Below are 21,643 nucleotides of genomic sequence, written 5' to 3'. Positions count from 1 at the left end.
CGCCTGCCTCACATATTGCTATTCACACTATTTTGTCCTTAATGAAAGTCCTTTCAAAATAAAATCAGAAAGTTATGTTGTTTTGCAAGGGAGGAACAGAGGGTTATTTCCAGGGAAGTTGAGGGTATTAGAAACCAAGGCGACACATTCTACAGTTTAAAAAACTAATGTGGAATATTTTATAGGCTAATTCTTTGCTAAATGTTAGTTCGACATTACAACTTACAAAGCTTTACACTGGGGCTTATTTTTATACTTTGGTTTTTGTACGGATTAAACAAACAAAATATTCATAAAAGAAGGATCAAGTCAAAGAAAGTCCATTTAAATCTATAGAGATTAAATATCATAGATACTTCATATACAGCAATGTATATCCGGTTTACTAAATGTACAATGAATTAACCTCTCATGTGTAGCTGCCAATTTAGGACAAAGCACATATAAGAGTAAAAACACAAACATTAAGAGAAATGCAGCACACCAAGTCTAGAAATGCAATAAATACCAATAGATAGGAGAAACATTCAACAAGACTGCAAAGTTTTGAATCTAATCAACAGTAGGTGTTGTACATCCAATCTAATGTACATAAAAAAAATAAAATGAAATTTAATACAAACTATCTTGACTCAAGGATGAACTGATTGGATTTTGGTCAATGGTCATAGGTCAAGGTCACGGTGACATCATAAAACATGATTTTGGCCTGGTGAGTGTAATATCTCAGGAACTCCTCAAGGGAATCCCTTACAATTTGGCACAAATGTTCTCTTGGACTCAAGGATGAACTGGTTACAGGGTCAAAGGCTAATTCTTTGTTAAATGTTGGACCCCTGGTTTGGGGGTCAAAGGTGAAAGGTGTGATGACCTCGCAAAACATGGTTTTGGCTTTGAGGGAATTTCTTTAAATTTGATACAAACATTCACTTGGATTCAAGGACAAACAAGGTCAAGGTCATGGTGACCTTAGAAAACACATTTTAGCCATTACTAAAGAATTCACACACTGATCATGACAAAGTTTCACACAAATGGTTAATGTTTGGATGACTCTGGACCTGCACAAGACATGAAGAGAAAAAAAAGTCTAAATAACATAGAAAATTAACTACCAATATACAAAAACTTAATAAATAATGATTGACAGGTGGACTGAACAGGACTCTATATCCAGGATGTTTCAAATAATGTGGGAAATCCAGTCTGAACTAGTAAGTTGACGCCATTTCAGTGAAAGGATTGTAACGAAAATGTAATGTGACACTTAGGCTACGTGTTGTTCTCCATGCCAGCAATATCTAGCAACAGTAGGTTATGGAGAATACAGGCGCTTCTCTGTTTCCAGGTAAAGCTAAAGGTTTCTGTTTACCTCAAAAGAATTTTGCGGTGGTGGGGCTATATTCTTTATGTTAGGCTCTGTCTAAAAGTGTAATTTCACTATAACAACAGATTATAATAAAAATATATCGTGACGCTTATGTGTGGTTCTTCATACTGCCATTGCCAGCATCATAATTAACGTTCCTCTCCACGCTCCTAACTAGCATCCAATCACGGTCGATGTTTAACCCCGCCCAAATTCGACTGTGAGACCAATAAAATCACGGTGGGCGCTATTAAACGTTTGACGTTGAACCCCGCCCCTGCAGCTGTAGCCAGGTTCTTCAGTGAAGTTGGCATCGTTTGATTGAAACTACTAACGTTAGAGAACAAACAATTGGCAACAGACGAGCCGACGTCGCCACAACAAACAGCAAGTTAACAATTCGTGCGATGCTAAATGAAACAACCAGCAGTGTTAACGTTAGCTTAGCTCGCGCATTTTCCACTGTTGATAAAAATGGAGGCACGAGATTTGTCAACAGCCGAAATCAACATGGCAACAAATGCACTGGGGCATTATATGACATGGATACTTCATCCACATGAAGGAAAAGACGGTTGACTTCGACATCAAATAATGTGAGTCAGATTCAACTCATATCTGTTTGTATGTTTGTTGCTGTATTTGTGTTCGCTGGTCACCTTCTCTCACACATGTCTTTCCGTGGTTATGTGTTTGAGTATTCAACACCTAGCTGTGTTCCAGTTGATGTGGTGTATACGTTATATTAGCCTATGTGTCTGAAGCTGTTGTTACAACCTCTGAAGGCTATACACAGTAGCAGGAGCAGAGGTTTTTTTCCTTTTATTTGTGTATTTATTAGCTATTCAGTCACCTGTTGACCATGTGTGGTCTAAGAATGAGTCAGTGCAGAGGGTCTGTTAGTGGCATGTTAGAAACAATGACTCAAACAATGACTAAAATACTGTAGGGCTTGTAGGCTCCCTTTGATACATCCTACTAAGCATATGTAGTGCTGTGCAAAGACATTAGTGCATTAAAAGTAAAGCGAAGACGTGATCTTTTAAAAATAGTGCAGTAATTCGTTTTTTAAAATCCATCAGTTAACTTCATAGGAAGGGCCTTAAACAGAAATAACCTTTGCCTCTGACCATCCTTTGCCTTTAAAAGTCCTTGTTGTCTTGTTGATGTTGCTGTCATGCTGCAGAGTGAGTTTAGGACCAGATAGATGCCTCCCTGATGGTTTTCTGATGGACAGAAAAGAATCTAAATATTGAAAGTTTCACAGTACTTTAAAGTGCATAGTACTTCATACATTTATGGTTTTTGATGTGAATATAACCTTCTGTAAATGTTTTTGGTCCAACCTGTGTAACCTGTAACAGAGTATAGTTTCACATTGCACTGTTGTACATAATTTTTGTATGCTGAGAAGCTAAATAAGAAACATGTTGAATTGGATTTTAAAATGTATTTTAGCGTTCAAGAAACAGTCACCCCTCCTTTACACAGCGAATCCACTGATACATTTCCACATCATTTATCATTATAAGAGAACAAATTTCCCTACCTGGTTAATAATATCCGAGTGCACAAGCAGTGAATAAATAGGAGCTCAATTGTTTTTCCCTTTTTTTTACATGCTGTTTGTAAATTGTTAGGTATTCATTGATTTGTTCATGCTGGACTGTTGCTGCCGTTTAGTGGCTCTGCAGTTAAATTTTTAAGAATTTGTCAGAAGTGGTGGACTAGATATGTAAACATGAAGAAAATGCTAATAAAAAAACGTTATTTAAGCTAAGCAAAGTGAAGCACTCCAGTGCACCGATAAACCCACTATGATTTTTTTTTTTAGGGAAAAGTCAAATATAAGATTTAATGTAGATGACATTGTTTTATTATTTACAACATCTTTTAGAACAGTTGTTTTGATTCTCATCAGCAAGACATACAGTGTCTTAGGAGTCACCAGAATTTCTAGACAGATAAAAGGTAATTTACACAGTTAGCAGTCTGGCAAATGCAAAAGTCCACTGCACATTCCTAGCAGGTAGAGTATCTTAATGTGAAATAAAGCGTGGATTAAAATGTCGCCCTTCTACAGCTTTAATAGTTATGTTGATTAAGGTTAGTTATTGCCAACTGCATTAAAGTTATTGGTTCTCTAATTAAGAATACCTGTAGCACTCTGTTGGTATTTACATTACAACATTATAACAGGCTCAGGGCTCTCTTCCTCTGCATTTGGTACCAGCTCATTGGTGGCCACCAGATCACACTGGAACTGCTCATTGCTGGAGACGTTGTGTGCATTGTCAAAGTTAGTTGACTTTTCAGAGATGGGTAGGCGGTGGCCAGACTTCTTGAGGATAAAGAGGATGATGAATATCCCCACGCCAACTGTACTGATAACCAGAACAGTTGTCAAAATTATGTGGCCATGGGTTTGAAGATCCACCGTTGGACTTACTGTACAGATTCAACACAGAAATGATTTTCAATCGTAACAACTAAATCATAATTATGAGTCAAATAATAATGATGAAGAGATGGAACTTACCTGTTGTCGATGGTGTGTCTTGTAATACTAGAAAAACAAACATTACATAAACTTTTATAAAGGACTAAAGTGCTTTTCTTTATTATTTCATTGACAGCATAGTCTATATTATTTTGATTTAATTTGTTAGTTTTAGTACAGAATGAGTTACCAGTCATTGTAAAACTATTACTTTAATTGAAACTTAGATATAAATCCTAATAAGTGACGGTCTCACCTTTGGTTATTTTGCAAATGTATCCTCTGTTTGGCCACTGTCTGCTTGTTCTCCACCCCCCATTTGACGATTCAATCGTTGCATAAATGCCTTTACCAGGTTGACTTACATCCCAGTTAGTGTAGTCCATTACTGTTTTGTCCAACCACTTCCATAAGTCTGGGGACAAAGAAAATTCAGTATTTTTTTTTTTTTTTTCTCTGTACTGTTTTTTTTTAATTTTTTTTTTTTTTTTTTTTTTCTTTTTGTCCCAGATGAAGCATTTCTTTAGTTTGATACTCAACATCATTTCTTTCAGTGTGGTGTGAAATGAAACAAGATTTAGCAAGACTGTAGATTTCCAAATGTGCTTTCATAATCTATAATGTAACATTTAATATATTGTTTATACTGTGGGGAAAGAAAAAAAAAACCTATAAAAAAAGATTAAACGATTGATCTGAAAAAGAGAGGGAATTTTGTGAAATGTAATCTCAGAGCCACATTAATTAATTACTGAAAACACAACGTTGACATATTACCACCTTTTTATAAAGTTGTTTTGGGCAAATATATAAGCATACACATACAGAGCAACATTAGCATTTGTTAATGTGTTCAGTCTTCAGTATTCTGGTTTGAATCTCAACCAAACTGAAAATCAAAAGAAGAGGAAATATGCTAAAACAACTCTCTTAAACCTGAAGGCAATTGTAAGAGCTGGGTGGTGAGTCCTCACTTGGTTTGTCATTAAAGGCAATGCCTTTCATATTATACAAAGTCTCTCAATCCATATTTAACATAAAGATATTGACTGGTACAGCTAATATATTCATTTACATTTGTTGTTGACCAAATGTAGTTTCTATGCCAGTTTCAGTTCTCCATTCAGCACGAATGAATGATCAACATACAATAATTTTATAACCTCTTTGTTTCAGAGCTTCTGATTTACAAAGATTATTTTCTTTTCATGTTCATTGTGGCTTAATGTTTCTCCACTGACAATGTGACAGTACCTTTGTGAGTTTTATACAAGCCGATCCAGAAAGCGGATTCGCCGTCTTTATATATATTCACATTGTTTTGAATAAATTGTTGCTCAGAGGGGTCTTCAATGCTGGTAAGAGTTGCACCTTCACAAACAAACAAGCCAACAAACAAAAAAACAGTAGGTCCTTGATTAAAGCAAAACACAACTGAGTGATTGAAAATATCTATTAGACAATCCATGGAAAATCCTTACCATATTTCACACATTTAGCAGATGCATCTGGCCAGTCAGTGCTTCCTGTATGAAAGAGGTAACAGTGACCCTTAAATGGTAGCCAAGTGGACTTGTGGCGTCCGTATCTAGTTGTTTCTGGGTCCTCGGGGCAAAATCCTGGGAAATCACTTGACTCTGTTGGTGGTATGTCTGTGAATGGTAGAGACGGTGATGACACTGAGGTTATCTAATTACAGTACATACTTTCAAATCCAGTGCACTGAAGTAAGCACCTATTTGACACTGTTTTAGAAAAAGTAAAGTTTGTCACATTTAAAACAATATACAATGATGACAGCTTATAATCAATTAAGTTCATCTAATTAATAATTAATTTGTATCAATATTGAAACAGTGGTCCAGATGTTAATATTGGCATGAGCCCTACCCGTAGTCTTCATACAAATACTTGTCATTTTCTTATTGCAGTTGGCGGTCTTCCATCTTCCATCCACATCCACATATACACAATCTTGGTTCACACTTGGTTCCCCTGTATCCCAATTGGATAAGGTCATATGCCAGCCATCAACATATGTGAAATATCTGCCAGTCTGGAGAGCAAAGATTGATCAACCTGCATTCAGCATCACTTATCAAACAGATTTTTAAAATTTTTTTTATACAGACATCTGTAATTATTGGGAACTTTATTTTAAAATGAATATACTCTCTTATCTTTTCCTACATTTAGATGGCTTTCAACACTGTCAAAGTATGTGAAATGTTTTCTTTTGTAAAATTGGCTCTTGTGGATCTAAATCATCTATATATGTAAGCATACTAATGTTGCTCTATTAGGATTTCATGATACATGTCATGCGCAATAGCATAAAAAAACATTTGGCATCATAAAAGTTATAAATAATATAAATCAGGGGTGTTGGAAAGTGAGCCTCCCCTAAGAGAAAAAGATAGCTTTTTTTTTTTTTTTCCCCAAAGTCAATGAGAAATTGTGCTGAATAATCGTGATGTCAATATTGATCATTTTTGCCATAATCGAGTAGACCTAGTGTCAATCACAGTCAAGAGACACTGCTGTTCTGGATGAACCCCCTCAAACTCTCAACCGGTGTTCAGATGGGTCCGATTACACTCCGTTTGGTGATTAAAAACGACACCTCGCTATATGGTTGGGGAGCAGTATGCGATGGTCAACAGGCGTTTGGGAGAACACAAGACCCAAGACATCAATGCTTTATAGCTGGAGAAAATATGGCTGGCTCTGCAGCATTTCGCGAATCATAGAGGGGCGACACATTCTGATACGGTCTGAAAACACTGCAACGATTGCTTATATCAATTGCCAGGGCGGTGCACCAGGTTGCATCACAAATTTTTCTGCCTGTTCACAGTTGACTGCTGGGTACCCGTGCCTTTTTTTTTTTTTTTTTTTTTTTTTGTTGTTGTCGTCCCAGACAGCTGGCAAAGGCCTATCTAAAGAGCATTTGTCAAACTGGAAAGTGGAGGCTATCACCTTGCACGCTTAACATCGGTTCCGCTTGTGTTTCCAGTCAGACACGGACTTCCCATATTTTTTCTTTTACAGTTTAAAAAAAAAAAAGATATATATATATATATCTGTATATAGAGATATATATATATATATATCTGTGTCATATATATGACACCTGTTCAGGAGCTTAATTATGGGTGCTAGAGGACGTTTCTGATGGTTTTATACTGTAAGACAGATGCAGTGATGTAAGCCCGAGGGGCCCAATCAGTCTGTCATGGCCAAGTGTAGAGACTTGGTTAAGTGGAAAGGGCTAAGGGCTTTATTCAGTGATGTTGTCTGGAGACGGCACAAGGCATCAGGCATCATACGAACTCTTATTCTCATTCGTAAAACCAGGGTTGTAGCATAGCATTTTGAATTTTTTTTTTTTATCTGACCGATAGCCAACGATTCTTAACTGACCATTTAGAGCGCTGTAAGGAAGACCTCCTCCTCCGCTCTTGGCTATTTAATGATCATAAACAGCCAACAGGTGAACACAACAGGAAATTCATTGAACAGGGGACATGCTGCTCAGTGGTCATTATGACAATATGGTATGTGCCCTAACCACTCAGCCTGGATGCTCCTGTTATCAACATTTTTACTTGAACATTTATTAAGAAACATCAAGTTACAAGCAGAGGTTAGTCGTGTTATTTTGCTGTGTGCTGTTTGAGACACTTTGTGCCTTGTACCTGCGTTTTTTTCAGTCCAATCCACAGAGGAGAGTTCAGATTCAAAGCCATCAGCTCAATATAGACCTCTGACCACCCATTTCGTAGGCTAGCCAGGTTGGCATCATCACTTTGACAGCGCTTCTGGGCTGCATCCCAGTTCAATGGTTGAGTAACAACCTTGATAGAGTCATTAAATACTTTGACATATTCAATAGGGACTGTTGGTTCAGGAGAGTCTGGTAGAGATGGATCTGTTTGGGGTGATAAATTTGACAAATTTAGTTTTTCCATTCATCTTTGTGTCAGGGGCTCCATTACATAGATGCTTAAAAGTTACTTTTCTTTTCCCTTTTCCTGAAAAGAATGAAATTACTCACTCACCCAATTATAAAACCATTGTATTCGAATAGGCACATGTTTGAAATACAATGTAAGGCATCTTAAATTTTTAATGAAATCACAACATTGATCATTGGGAAATACTGATCAAATACGGTTACACAACAGATCATCAGTTGCTTTAGTTTAATTAGAGGATTCAAAGGTGGAATCATCACTACATTGAAATATACTCAAAAGTGCACTGTGGCTAGTGCAAAATTTAGGCCTTTTTTTCAAAGCCTTCTTTTTTAATTCCAAATAAATGCATAAATGTCACTAAATGTATCCCCAAACACATTGCATGGGATAGATCTACCCAAGCAATTGCAAAGTGGCTCCTGAATTTCAGAATTTACCTCATTATCACTTGTATTTTCATCACTGAAAATTATTAATTCTAAAATACACCAGCTGTTGTTTGTTTAGTCATGTATTTTAGTACAAGTTTTATCAGTTAAGGAAATAAAGAATATCTGATAAAAGTAAACATCTGAATTAGAGCTGCAACGATCAGTTGATTAAATAATCAATGTCAAATATTTGCTATTTCTAACTGCTTAAACATGAAGATTTTATGTTATTTTTGTAGCTCATGATATCAAACTGAATATATCTTAAAACAAGACATGTCTTCATTATTTCTTGATTTAATTGAATAAGTGAGTAGCAGATGACAAATGCCTTGGAAATTGCTACATGTAACTAATACCAGTGGACAATACTGTGCCATTTCTTGTCTACTAAAATCACTCTAGGCCACAGGAATTGTATTAAAGAGAAAGGCCAGAGAATAGGCTCACCAAGATTTCGAAGACAGACATATCCATTGGTGTCATTGCAGGACATTGCTATCCATCTCCCTGTGCCAATGTTAGGATCCGTGGTCATCACAGCACAGTCCTTTTCCTGAAGCACAGAGGGAGAATAGTGATGTTAAGGGCAAACTATTGTAAGAATTGGGTCCATCATGGAGCAGTCATGAAAACTGCTGATAAATGCAATCATGCAGAAGGATCTCCTAAACTCTATTGTTCCTATGCGAGTAGTGTGAATCTTTGGCATCCGTGTCAAGACAGCAATCATATTTGGTTAAGAGGAGGCCCTAATGGTAATATATGATCATATAAATCACCATCCACTGAACAATGACTAGTTTTCCATGTTAACTTGAACTAAGCCAGGTTTTTTTTTTTCTTTTTACCCTTTTAAAGGTTGTGTATGGCAGAGGCAAAAGCCCAGCTCATCATGAAAGTTTATTGTATTTTTGCTGTAGTCAAGACAAAAAGAAATGGTTTTACACATTAAAATTAAATGATCAAAGTAGTTCAACTCATCATGATAAAAGCACTTTCTCTAATAGCAATGCCTCTGCAATGTAAAACCAATATGTCTCAGTTGTTTCTGACCTAAATTGTTATGCTTCAAGTAAAGTAAAGCTTAAACATGTTACCTTATAAGAATCCTGTCTAAATCTCAGAGAACGGCTCTGTAACAGTGGAGAAACAAAGTGTCACATTTTCATAAAAAGCACACAAACCTTGTTGCACTTGTAAAGAAAGTTTTAATCCCTGTAGCAAAACAGGTTTTAGTAGTGCACCACATAACTCATGTATTTCAAATTTTAGTGCAACAATCACATTATCCACTTACTACAGTCCCCCAGTTGCTGTATCGCTGCTTTGGTCGCCCATCTGTCCAGTAAAACGCAAAACCACGTTGCCTATGAAAACCAATCCATAGGTCTGTAGTAGCCGTGGCCATTTGAGTTGACAAAAACACTGAAAATGTAACACAAATGTAACAATTTTCAATTAGACATTGACAGTTTGTATTTTGAGCATAATAGAAAACTATTTAAATGCAGTGGCACGAGGTGCAGAATATACCATACATGTACAGTTTATGGTTAGTCTGATGTTACCTGTAGTCTTTGTGGTATGTTTAAGTACAACATTTACTAGAAGACAGAAAATAATGTGAGGCTATGCACATCTTGATCATTTTCATTGAGGTTTTTATTTTTTATTTTTGTGTGTGTCAGGGCCACACCTCTTTGACATGTACATAACTTAGCTCAGCATTTCATACCTTTCTACTCTGAGAACAAACGTTTCCACTGCTCACTTAGCCAAGAAAACAATCATATGTCAATATTAACCTCTGCACACTGGGTTTTGCACGCTCTTTCACTATAAATAGCGTGTGCTCTGAGCTCCATTTTATTCTAAAAATGCTTTTGGTTGGATAAGCCCTGAACGCCAAAAGGTCTATGATGGAAAAGTTTCAAAATCTACTTAATATAAATGTTATACTTGTGGACTTACATTTTGGATAAAGGACAATATTGAGGAAGCCAGCAAAAATTCTTGGTTAACCCAAACAACGTTTTTAACTCTTTTAATAATGAGGCCCATTGTTTCTGGCTAACACCGACAAGAAATTTATAGTTTTATGAAATATTTCATAAAACTATACATTTCTGGTGTATGAAATTATATATATATATTTCAATGGAATATAGAAATGGTAGCTTTCTGGAAAAATCATAAAACAAACCTTGCTCATGTCTAGAGAGAATTGAGGCTAGATTTCCTCCCATTGCTTTACATTGTGTCCTTGCTCCTTCCCATGTCTCCCTCTGGCTATTAATGATGTTGTAACACTATAGGTGAAAAATCGACAGCTTTGTGTTATATTTCAAATGAGCAGTAGATTATTTTTTCACCCATGAATAGATGGATGCTTAAAAGGCAGTGTTGTCAGATTGAAGGCCCATTTCATTACAGGTACATTACAGGTGATATTCCCTTGAATCCCTTGAAACAACTATTATAAGAGATAATAAAAGTTGCCTCTGACCTTTGACTTAAATCTTTTCCAGTTTTGTGGACAGCCACCTCTTGGAGGAACTGTTGGTGCTACAGTGGCATTGGCAGGTGATGAGCCACTGCGTTTACAAATGGATCTGTGCTCATACCCACAATTATTATCATGCCAAAATCCTGTGAGCCAATCCAAAATATGAAATTAATTTCAGGGAAAAAATTTGCATTTTTACATCTGATCTCAGATGAATTCATATGAAAGTATGCCAGTGAAGATTAATCAATTTTGGGTTACTCACCCATAGAGCTAGTGATGATAGCACAATTCTCATCATTGTTCTGGAAATCAGGTTGCTTTTCATCCCACCTTTGAAACTCCACTGGAGAACCATCCATCCACCTTAGAACACAAGAAAATCAATTCAAATTTTAAGACGCATTACTTTAACATTTTAATTTCGATCTCTTTTTTTAATGTTATACATGGTTACACAACAAAATGTGAGTTCTGCCCTTGAATCCAGGCCACCAAATCTTATAATTTTATAAACAAAGAAATAATTGAGCAGCTTCATAATTAAAGATGCACCAAACAATATTTTATATTAACAATTCTTGTAAATGAATAATTTGAAGAGGTATTTTGGAATGGCAAACTCACAGAACTACTACCAAACTCATCCCCCTTAGCTTGACAGAGCCTTTTGTCTATTATGGATTACTGTTTTGGTTTTCTGGCCTGCAGACTCGGCTCTTATCAACCTCCGTAATAGTGTTGGCTGGCAGCTGTTTTTGTTGAAAAGTTCTAAAGAACTGATTTTACACTACCTGCCCAGCACTCATGACCAGACACACACAGTTAGAAACTAGCTAGTGAAGATAGTGGTACATCTAGTTCGTCTTACAGAGCCGATCAAATATGGCTGCAAAACCGCCAAACAGAAAGTGAGTTCAGAACTGCACAATTCTTTTATGTATGAAAACTTAACTTTGCACATGGAATCTGAACCCCATCAGGAGGAAGAAATCTTATTCCCTTTGACTTCAGTGCAATAATAAAAATTGCAGTTATAAAAATTGCCTTTGAACTGTTTATACTGTTTCCTTAAAATCAAAATTCTTGTGTCTGATTATATCATAGAAGTTTGACACATGACAACTTGTCAGGTAAACGTAATTGATGTAAGCGCTATTTTGGATTTTATGAAAACCTGTAAATTAAACTGTAATCTTCACTAAAATTGGTGCAGATCTTCAGACTGAACCTCAAAAAAGTTATCACATAGACTTTTTTTGAAAGATTTTCCATCATTCAATCCAACTTCTTTTCTTGACTTTATTTTATATTTTGTATTTAGGCCTAGTCCATTACTCATTACTTAATTCATACTCACGTGAACGTTCCATCAAGATCTACATTCAGGCCAATCCAGTAAGGCCAATAAGAATTGGATATCTACATATACAGACAGAGGCATATAATAAAACCAGCAGAACTTAAATTTCAGTATGTTCTGCTCTTAAACGCCGTTGTTAATGAGTAATGTGGTATAAATGTCACTGCTTACCTGTTTCCATAAAAAGACACTTTCAGCTTCACTGTTTATAGTCACCAAGTCAGCATGCTTCTGTTGGCAGAAGTGACGAGCGTCTTCCATGGCCATCAACTTGCTGTTAAGATAATACTGATTTCCTTTCCATTCTAACCACCCATCCAACGACCTATTGTAGTCTGAAAACATTTTAAAATTATGCAATATGTCACTAGTATATGTGTAGGTTCAAGTTTCCAGATGCTTCCCATGCAAGCAGCATGGCTGTTTGGATAGCAATGTTGGTTGGTCACTCTGTTGGTCCATCATGTTGCTTTAGACAGAAATGTGTCATGAACATGGATTACAGATCATTTTACAGATATTCATGTTCCCCAGAGGTTGAATCCTACTGACTTTGTGGGTTACCATGAGTTTAGCATTGAGTTAGGTGATACCACAACTTTTCATCTAGTGCCATCAAACTAAGATGGTGATCATGGTAAACATTATACCTGCTCAACATCAACATGTTAGCATTGTAAACTTGGGCATGTTAGCATACTAACATTAGTATTTAATTTAAGTACAGTCTTACAGAATCGCAGTATTTTTGTTTGAAGTCTGAAGTTTTAATGTAAAGGTGTGTAGCTAGTGTGGCACACTAAATATTAAACAAGGATCAATCTGCAGCAGCAGCTTCAGAGAATAACAGATGGCCAACAAGTGCGAGCTGCTGTCATTTATCTTTGTGGCTGACCTCCATTCATTTTTAGTGCGTCTACATATTGTCAATTAGAAATTCATTTTCAATCAGAACAGAAATGTAAAGTTAGCAAGAAAACAAGGTTTGGCTTAAAAGTACATTTCCAATGTATACTCTGTGTTTTTTTAGGGAAATGGCCCACTTACCAGGAGTGACAGGGTCTGGAGGTGGCTTTGGAATCACTCCTGTAAGAACGGAAGAATATTATAATCTGAACACTGAATAGAGCACCAGAGTGGTAGTAGTTAGCTTCAAGCTGAGGCTGCATACACCTTAATAAATGTGAGGATTGACATTATTGGAAAGTCAGGCTTGATCAATTAACCTTCAGCAAATGCTACAAAAAGTTTCATAATCTTCAAAAACCTGATAACCAAACAAGGCAGAAAAAAAATGCATTAGTATTTTTTTCATCATTATTATCAATATTATTATTTAACCTGCAAGGATCTGGCACAGCCATCCACGGTACGTCTCACAGTGCACATCATTCCAAGATTCACCGATCCTCCGCCAATACAGTTGATATTCAACACAAAATTCTACATTATTTTTATTGTTTGGCGCATCATACCTCCAGTGTTGGAACTGCAGCTGCAACAACAACAAACATAAAATAATGATGAGTGATTTAGAACTACATAGTCTATTTAATTGAGTCTCGTAAACTATAAACTATAAATAACAACTGAAATAAAAAGCTATTAACTCACTGGGGATCCATCGCTCCATACAAAACTGGTGACTGGGTCAGGGGCACTAAGTCCAATCCAGACTTCTCCATCGCTATGATGGACAACCATATTTTAATGATTTAAGCATACAACCTTTTTGTAAAAAGTTTCCTGTAGAGGTGATGTCCCAGAAGTCTGTTAGACAATATTCAACCTTTTATCATCTACGGCAACCACTTTTTTTTTTTTTTTTTTTTTTTTTTCTTTTTAATCGTGCAATTTGCTGTACCGATCATCCAGCATATCAAGCTCAACAGCGCTGTGGATGCTGAGCAGGTCTCCTCCAATGGTCATGCAGTAATCTCTGGCCTCATACCAGGTTCTCTTTTTGAAAGATGGCTCTGTAAACAACTTCACAAAGAGGTTCAACATGTCACTTCACACCAAGTTCTGATGCACTCTTGATATGTGTACCTGGTTGGAGTAATTTCAGTGCTTTGTTTTATAACAATGTACAAGCATTTCTATATATCTGAACCATGGTACTTAAAGTGTGGAATTTAGATATCCTACTTACACCATAGATTTCAACTGTAGAATCAAAGATCTTTTTAGATTTTGCTAAGTTGCATTCATTTGTGTATGAGTGAGGAACAACTGACCTAGCTGAAACTGTTATAATTCCTTAATTAAAGAGACCATATTAATGGGTTTAATATATCTATCAAGTATTCAAATCAGGCTACTTAGACCCTGCAATGGAATTGGTTGGAGCAGAGGGGAGGAGTCTCCAGTTCCAGTTTTAATTTTTAGTTTAGAAATTGAGTTGTGCATCTCCCGTTAAGGTATAATCTTCTTTTGGTTATATATTTTTTTATTTAAGTGGCATCTGTTTTGCCCTGTTCCCCTCTTTAGTTATCCTCTCACCTTGTTTGTACTTTTAACTTATTTACCCTCTTGACTACACAATGAGTTTATATTACCAATGCCACCTGGTTTTATGTTGCTTCCCTTTTCCGCGAGCATGAGTTCACATGACACCCATTAATATGATTCAAGTTAAGAAAATAGAAGAAATGCAATACCATAAGTCAGGTCAAAATACTGAAAAAAAATGACTTTGATGGAAATTTGTCCTGACGAAAGCAAAAGTTTTGTCCCATGTCCTACTTTTCTTTCAGTGTAGCTGCACTATGAAGTTACATTGCTTAGCATAGCAACGATTACATCAAGCAGTAAGCCTCACTGTGTGTAGCATATTTTAGTATTGTATAAAGATAGATGAACTTATCCTTTAAGCTGAGGTGGATTTTCTTTTTTTTCTAATGGTTGTACCTTAAAGCAGTAGTTTCTTAATACCACTGGACTCCAGCCATCTGCACACTTTGGAGGGTTAAGAGTGGATGGGGTGGGGGTTAAAACTGCCCCCTCTGCCAGGTGTTTGCAAATGTATTTTTCCTTATTGGCACAAGGCAGCACATCCCAGAGGCCAGAAAAAATCCCAGTTTTTATGGCAACACAGCCCTGTCGGTGACCTTGCGTTGTCAAGGGAGAAATTGTGAAATGTCAGTTGTGAAACCACTTTCTACCACATTTTACAGGAGATAAAAAATAATATTTCCCCATACCTGGCATTTCTGCATTCCAGTGAGTAAACCTCACTATATCTGTGTTGTTCCACACAAATTCTTCAGTGTTTTTCTGGTTAGAGAGTCCTAGCCAGAAGAACTTCTCTGGTCTCATCCCCACCAAGCTGACTAGGAATGCATTGTCCACCCTGTAAATACGAGAGTAGAGCATAATCATAAATATTAAAGGCTTACTTAATTTTTTCTTTTGTTAAAATTCAGTTTTTAAATCTCAGTTGTATGTTAATGAAAATGAACATTCTTACCCATTTGAAACATCAGCTAAGTAAGAATCTGAACTCTTGCAGTCATCTTTAGCTTCATCAAAAGTTTTGGTCTCTTTCCCTATGAAGTAGCAGTATGAGCCATGTTTCCTCCACCCCTGGATTGTTGGGCAAAAAAAAAAAAAATGAAATGACCATTATATAAATTATCATACTCTACTGCGATTTCTAAAATAGAAAAAATCTAGAAAGTTTAGTGTAGTACAGTGTATCTGACAACTAACAGACTGAAAGCAACACACTCCATCAGTTTTAACCATGTCTCATTTTTCAATTACTTTTCAAACCTATGCTATATCAGAAAAAATGAAAGACTCCATCACTATAATTGCAGACATAGATATTCTATAGCTTTAAAATATAGTTTTAAACTAAAAACAGGCAAAACATAGCAACCAGGTCACATCGCTGTCTCTGTTTCGCTTTTCTGCACTCTGGGGAGGAGGGGTAACTTTGAAGGTATACTGTGTAGGATTTCTCACTTGCTGCATTCAAACTGATGTAAATTTTAACTGTGGTAGCATAGTTTTTCTTGGTTAGGTTTTTCTGCACTGCAAATTGCTGCTTGGTGCCACTGGAGACAACCAAAAAGCTGAGCTTAAAAAAGGTTAAAAAGTTCTGATGAGTTTATAGTGGTTATAGTTGGATGTGGTCGTATTAACCTCTTTTTTTTTTTTATTTGTGTATTTTTTTAAAACTAACAAGAATAAATAAAGAACGCACAGTTTTACACCCTACGTCCTGCTCCACTTCATCTCCAGTTGGTTTTGAAGCACTCCTCTTCATACAAATGAAACCGTGTCTTTCATCACACACACGATCAACCCAGTTCCCCTTCTGCAACAAAGAACCATAAAGTATTGATGTTTGAGGAGAGTGGATGTACTGGCAGGAAGATGTCAAACAAAAAGTCAGTGTAAATGTAATATCATACTATTGATACAGACATCTGCAGTACACAATATATTGTATATTCAATTTAACACATGTACATCTAAATAAATTGTTAGTGTTGGTTTATTGGACAAATGAAAGAACATTATTTAATGTCACTTTCCCTCTGTGTGTGCATGTACATATGGATGATATGTGCCTCATACCCACACAGTGCTCCTTACCTCTCCTCTGATGAGAACGCAGTCTTTAATATCTGTGGAGACAGCTAGTTTCCCAAACTCCCAGCTGGTAAAGCTGACAGTAGAGTGGTCACTCCAGTCAAACAGCCCCTCTGTCTTCCTGTCATTCAGTCCAATCCAAAGCTCATCAGTGGATGCTGCAGACATGAACAAAAGAAAATTATCTTTCCATAAATTATGATCCACTAACTTAATATACTGAATGATATTGTTTTGTTTTTATTCATGTCTTCCTTGTGGGACTCTAAAATTAGCTTGTCCTGCATTTTCTGTCTTTATTAGATAACGATAGTGAAGAGATGACAGAAAATGAGGGAGAGGGCGATGCAACAAAGGCCTGTGACCAGACTTGAATCAGAGACGTTGGGGTTCATGGACAACATCTTAACCCAAAGAAATTCTTCCTTGAAGGTAAACCTTTGTTTCTTTGATATTATTGTCTTGACGTACCATATCCTAGTTGAGAGATGACAAAGCTTTGCTCCTCCACATTGCGGATGCTGACTAGGTCCCCTCCTTCAAGAACGCACTCTCTCTGAGCTTCAGACCATGTTTTCTGAGTGCGATTAAGGTGGAAGCAGTGACCATTGTAGGAAATCCAAGGGCTTGAACAAAATCCTGTCTCAACAGCTTATGATGAAAAGAACATATAATGACTGACAGATAATAATATATGAGGACTGACTGAATGATAATATAACTCAGTTTAATGCATTGGAAAAAATTAGGTTCGTTTAGCAGCCACAGGTTGAGTATTGCTAATAAATTCTATTTTAGACTAGAATAGAATATTTTTTCTTTACCTTGTTTAGGATTTTCCTCAGGCCCTTTTGTATAACATATGTATCCTACTTTCTTGGTGCAAGGTAAACTCTGCCAGGAGTACTGTACAGTAGGATCAACAATTGCACAATTGTGTCCCGGATAAGGAAGTGGATATCCTAAAACAAAGTGATGGTTATACTTGATATGCTGGTTTTGCGAAACAGCCTTATATAAGTTGTCGGATTTGCCGCAGTCTTTAAGTCCCGCACATTACTATCTATAAAACATCATATGGCTGCTTTTACACTCAGTTTTATGGCATAAACAAACAGGATATAACATGATGAGCCAGGCTTACCATTTCCCCCTATTTTCAGTTTTTATTCTAAGCTTACTGCCTGCATATAATTTAAGGACTTCATAACTTTCTATTAATGCACTTACTGGTACTGCTGTAACAAATATAGACATTTTTCTAGTATAGATATGAGCCTGTGGGATAAAACTATTTTTAGCTCTGCTTAATGTATAGAAAAAACACATGTTTGTCAGAATATTAACACAAAGTATTGAAGTGGAGGAAAAACTTACCTGAGTCCCATTTCATATAACGGTAAGGTCTCCCATTGGACCATTTCCAACCATGTTCTGGATCCAGGATCAGCCCAGTCCAAAGCTTACTGCCCCCTCTCCCCAGTAGTACTGTTGGGGGCATTGTTGTTGTTGTTTTTAAGGTTCAATGTTCCTAGTTGGTTTTATTAATAGTATCCATTCACACGTTCAGATGGTATACAGTTATAGTATATTCCCTAAGGTGATTTCCCATCCAGTGTAGAGTCATTTTCTCCTTACCTGTCACATAATCCTGCTCGTAAGGATTGATGATACTAAGCAGGGAGGCACCCTGCTGTTTGCAGCTGGCCTCAGCCTGGGGCCAAGTCACAGCTGACTGGGTGTTGAATTGGTAAATTGCTCCTGTTGCTGGGTTTACATGCCAGTCTGCTTTGGCTGTTAAATTAATGTACAACACATGGGTGTTAATATTTGCTATGATGTGTAATACTTTCTCCCTGTAACCTAAAGTTGTGAATTTTGGCCTTGATTAAATGATGGAAATTTACTTAACTGTAAAACTAGTGGCAAGTCCTAAATCGTATAATTATTAGTTAAAAATAATTACAGCTCCTCAAACCTTCATCTTTCACCTGAAGTGTTTTAAGTTTTTACTGGCACTACTCACAGTTAGTTGGACAGTAGCCCCAGAGATTACTTGACTCATAGTTTGTTTCAATTGCACACCAAGGATGGTTTTCTGAGGAAGCTGTAGTGCAGTCTGAATACCACTGGTCTCGATACATAAAGGGAAACATGCAGAGCTTTCCCGCTGCATTTCCACTGATTGCATAGAGTTCTGAAAGCGAATAAGAAAAAAAACCATATGATAAAATACTTCAAAAGATGATATCTTTTCTCCATTCCAAATAAAGATTTATAAACAAATATGACCTTATATATCAAGTAAATGTGACTGCATGAATAGATATGAACAAGTTTATAAAGCTAACATGTAAATATCATTTTAGTTTTATTTTTTTATTTTCTTGATTTGTACATGAAATTCTATGACAGTGGTTATTATCCTAGTGTGGCGAATACAAGTCGGTCAAAACAACACTGTTGTATGCAGTACTGTACCTCTGTATGTCCTTGTGCAGGCACCACTGGACGTCCCTGAAATTGCGAGGTGGTTATTGGGTCCTATTGTTTTAGAGAGGACTGCTGTGTTATCTGCAGTGAGCTCAATGTAAAGCTCTTGGCCTTTGAGAGCGAGCACTGTTTCATTCTTGCATTCCCACTTCTGGAGTTCACTGTTTTCGTCACACTCGTAGAGGCTTACTTCACTCCCCACACTTTTCCCCTGGACTCCCAGGCACTTATTCCTCTGTTGAATCAGAAGTCGGTCACCAGTCGTCCAGCGTATGTCATTGCATTTGTTATTTGTTTGAACCAAACAAGAACCAGTGGCCTTGTTAGTTAGTTGAAATGGTGAATCTGTAGAGACACAAGAGAGACATTGTAGAGGACATCTGTTAACACAGTCTGTCCTTGGAGTTCGTTTTACTGTGTCTAAATACATTGTCTGCAAATTAAAAGTGCACAAAGTAAAAAAGCCTTATGCCAATATTGAAATGTACAAGGATTCATTAGGTAACACAGGTAACACAAAATATGTTACTCAATGACACATGTTAGAGAACAATCTCATATACAGAGTAGAGTGAACATTTGCTGAATCTCATAAAAAGCTGAAAATTAAAAGTTGGAATACTGTACCATCTGAAGCCAAACATTGGAGCATTTGGATGAGGAGCACAAAAGATGTACAAGTTATCCTCATTGTAAGAATTCCTCTGAAATGTCCTATGGCAGAACACTTAATCCCTGCATTTATCGCAAAGGATTTTAGAGCTGTGTGAGTGGTTCTCAAAAGTCAGTCTCAATAGTACTGACACATCATGTCTCATCCTGTCATCATGACTTTTCATTTGTCTTGTGTCAGACTTTCTTTTAAAAACCTTTTTTACTTAAGATGAACAAGGAAGGGGAAATAATTCAATTTTTTTGAAGAACCCAAATGCTGATATTTGCACACTTAGCTGTTTCATTTTAAAACAAACTGCATTCCTAGCTGTGTGGATGTGTGCCATTGCATAATAAAAAGACTGTGGAAAACAGGAAGCGTCACAATCATGCTCCATTAAGTAACTTCCTACACAGACACCAAACACATGAACCAGAGTGAAAGATTTCCGATGTTTGATGGTGGTAGATTATCTTTCTATTCTTTATTAACACCAATTAAGGTAACCACCAGTTATTCCACACTATAATCATCTACAGTAGTAGGAATGCCCTGATTTATTCAAAATATGTGATCAGTAGATCGGCACTAATGCTAGTCACAGATCACCTTAAAAACCGATCACCTGTGGTTGATTCTGAGATCAGCTGAGAGAAGCACTGTGTGCTATGTAATGTAGTCCCTACTTCCACCTTGTTCAATGCACCGGTGTGCAACAGGCCACCAAAACAAAACAGCCATGTGGAACTTTTACAAAGTGTGTGAGACTGATATAGCATATGCCATCTGCAATGCATTCCAAAAATGATCGCATCAGCCGATCGCACTCAAAGACGATCAAATATGTGCAGCATAAAAACGTAATTGTGGCATCCCTATGCAGTAGTGTTCCTCGTTTTATTTCGTGTCTATGAATCCACAGTTCACGTGATTCACCACATGTAAAGACAGAAGAGAAGTAGATGTGATACATTGTGGTTAATTACAATGATTCTGGTGAAGCTTATGGTTGGCCATTTGAAATTCTTGTTAATCTTAACTTCTTTGAAGGTTAAAGTAAAGGTGAAAGTATTGTGCAATATTCACAACAAGGAAGCGCTCATTATGCTGACTTGTTTCTTTAAGCGAATGCTGCACCTTCTCAAGAAATTATGTCAGAATGTCCCCAATTTTCTCAACTTTTTCTTTTTCTAGTCGAGTCATTTTTGAACATCAGTTACTGCTTCGTGTATTTTGATGGAATGGCTTGTTTGATCATTTAATGTTATCACTGTAGAATACTTCCCAGCAGATATAGATCAGTACAGTCCTTTCCAAGGAAAAGGCAGTCTTACAGTCAACAAGAAGGCAGCCGGACTAGGCAAACATACCGAGAGCCCTAAGGGCCCTGACAGGAAACCTTTGGATAGGATGCTTTGCCTCGTATCATCTTGTACCACATAATGTCTCCCTGCACCTGTATGGGTTTCCTCCATGTGCTCTGGATTACTCCCACAGTCAGCAGACATGCAGGGTAGATTACATGGCAACTCTAAATTGGGTGTAGGTGTCAGCAGTGTGGTGGAATACAGGGTTTACCTTGCCAAGTGTCAGCTATAATAAGTGGGTATATAATAATGGATGGGCTGATGGATGATGTGGATAGTCACTAGAGACCAACTAGAGCCAATGTTACTGAACACACCACAAAAACTGCAGGCAATGGTCATCCACTTGACTTTTGCACTTTAAGGTATATTTT

General features: G+C 36.9%; 1 protein-coding gene across 1 annotated transcript; it reads right to left on the bottom strand.

Moving 5' to 3' along the window:
- Positions 1–3,222: 3,222 nt before the first annotated feature.
- LOC111653170 (macrophage mannose receptor 1-like) lies at positions 3,223–20,059 on the bottom strand. Its single transcript, XM_087173305.1, has 31 exons — positions 19,875–20,059; positions 19,236–19,592; positions 18,781–18,951; positions 18,393–18,548; positions 18,132–18,242; positions 17,579–17,716; positions 17,226–17,405; positions 16,758–16,912; positions 16,363–16,476; positions 15,622–15,737; positions 15,356–15,504; positions 15,063–15,262; positions 14,017–14,138; positions 13,767–13,839; positions 13,494–13,647; positions 13,200–13,238; positions 12,324–12,487; positions 12,150–12,211; positions 11,055–11,155; positions 10,790–10,932; positions 10,487–10,592; positions 9,581–9,708; positions 9,381–9,416; positions 8,731–8,836; positions 7,568–7,800; positions 5,760–5,925; positions 5,351–5,521; positions 5,124–5,240; positions 4,126–4,284; positions 3,909–3,935; positions 3,223–3,817 (listed from the first exon to the last, which is right to left on the bottom strand). The coding sequence occupies exons 1-31, from the start codon at positions 19,936–19,938 to the stop codon at positions 3,552–3,554; spliced, it is 4,284 nt and encodes a 1,427-aa protein (XP_087029431.1). The 5' UTR covers positions 19,939–20,059; the 3' UTR covers positions 3,223–3,551.
- Positions 20,060–21,643: the final 1,584 nt, after the last annotated feature.

This window comes from Seriola lalandi, unplaced genomic scaffold, assembly GCF_002814215.2.
Source record: "Seriola lalandi dorsalis isolate HSWRI2012SDOR001 ecotype SW California unplaced genomic scaffold, Sedor1 jcf7180002054168, whole genome shotgun sequence".
In the NCBI taxonomy this organism is placed as follows: domain Eukaryota; kingdom Metazoa; phylum Chordata; class Actinopteri; order Carangiformes; family Carangidae; genus Seriola; species Seriola lalandi.
This window is presented reverse-complemented; position numbering and strand designations above follow the sequence as displayed.

What these genes read in the sequence shown, in the direction of transcription:
- LOC111653170 (XM_087173305.1), bottom strand. Translation starts at nt 19,938, where the DNA reads ATGAGGATAACTTGTACATCTTTTGTGCTCCTCATCCAAATGCTCCAA. An exon ending in TTATATGAAATGGGACTCAG is followed by an intron (nt 17,717 to 18,131) that starts GTAAGTTTTTCC and finishes ACTTTGTTTTAG; the next exon opens with GATATCCACTTCCTTATCCG. An exon ending in TGTCTGTCTTCGAAATCTTG is followed by an intron (nt 7,801 to 8,730) that starts GTGAGCCTATTC and finishes CACCCCAAACAG; the next exon opens with ATCCATCTCTACCAGACTCT.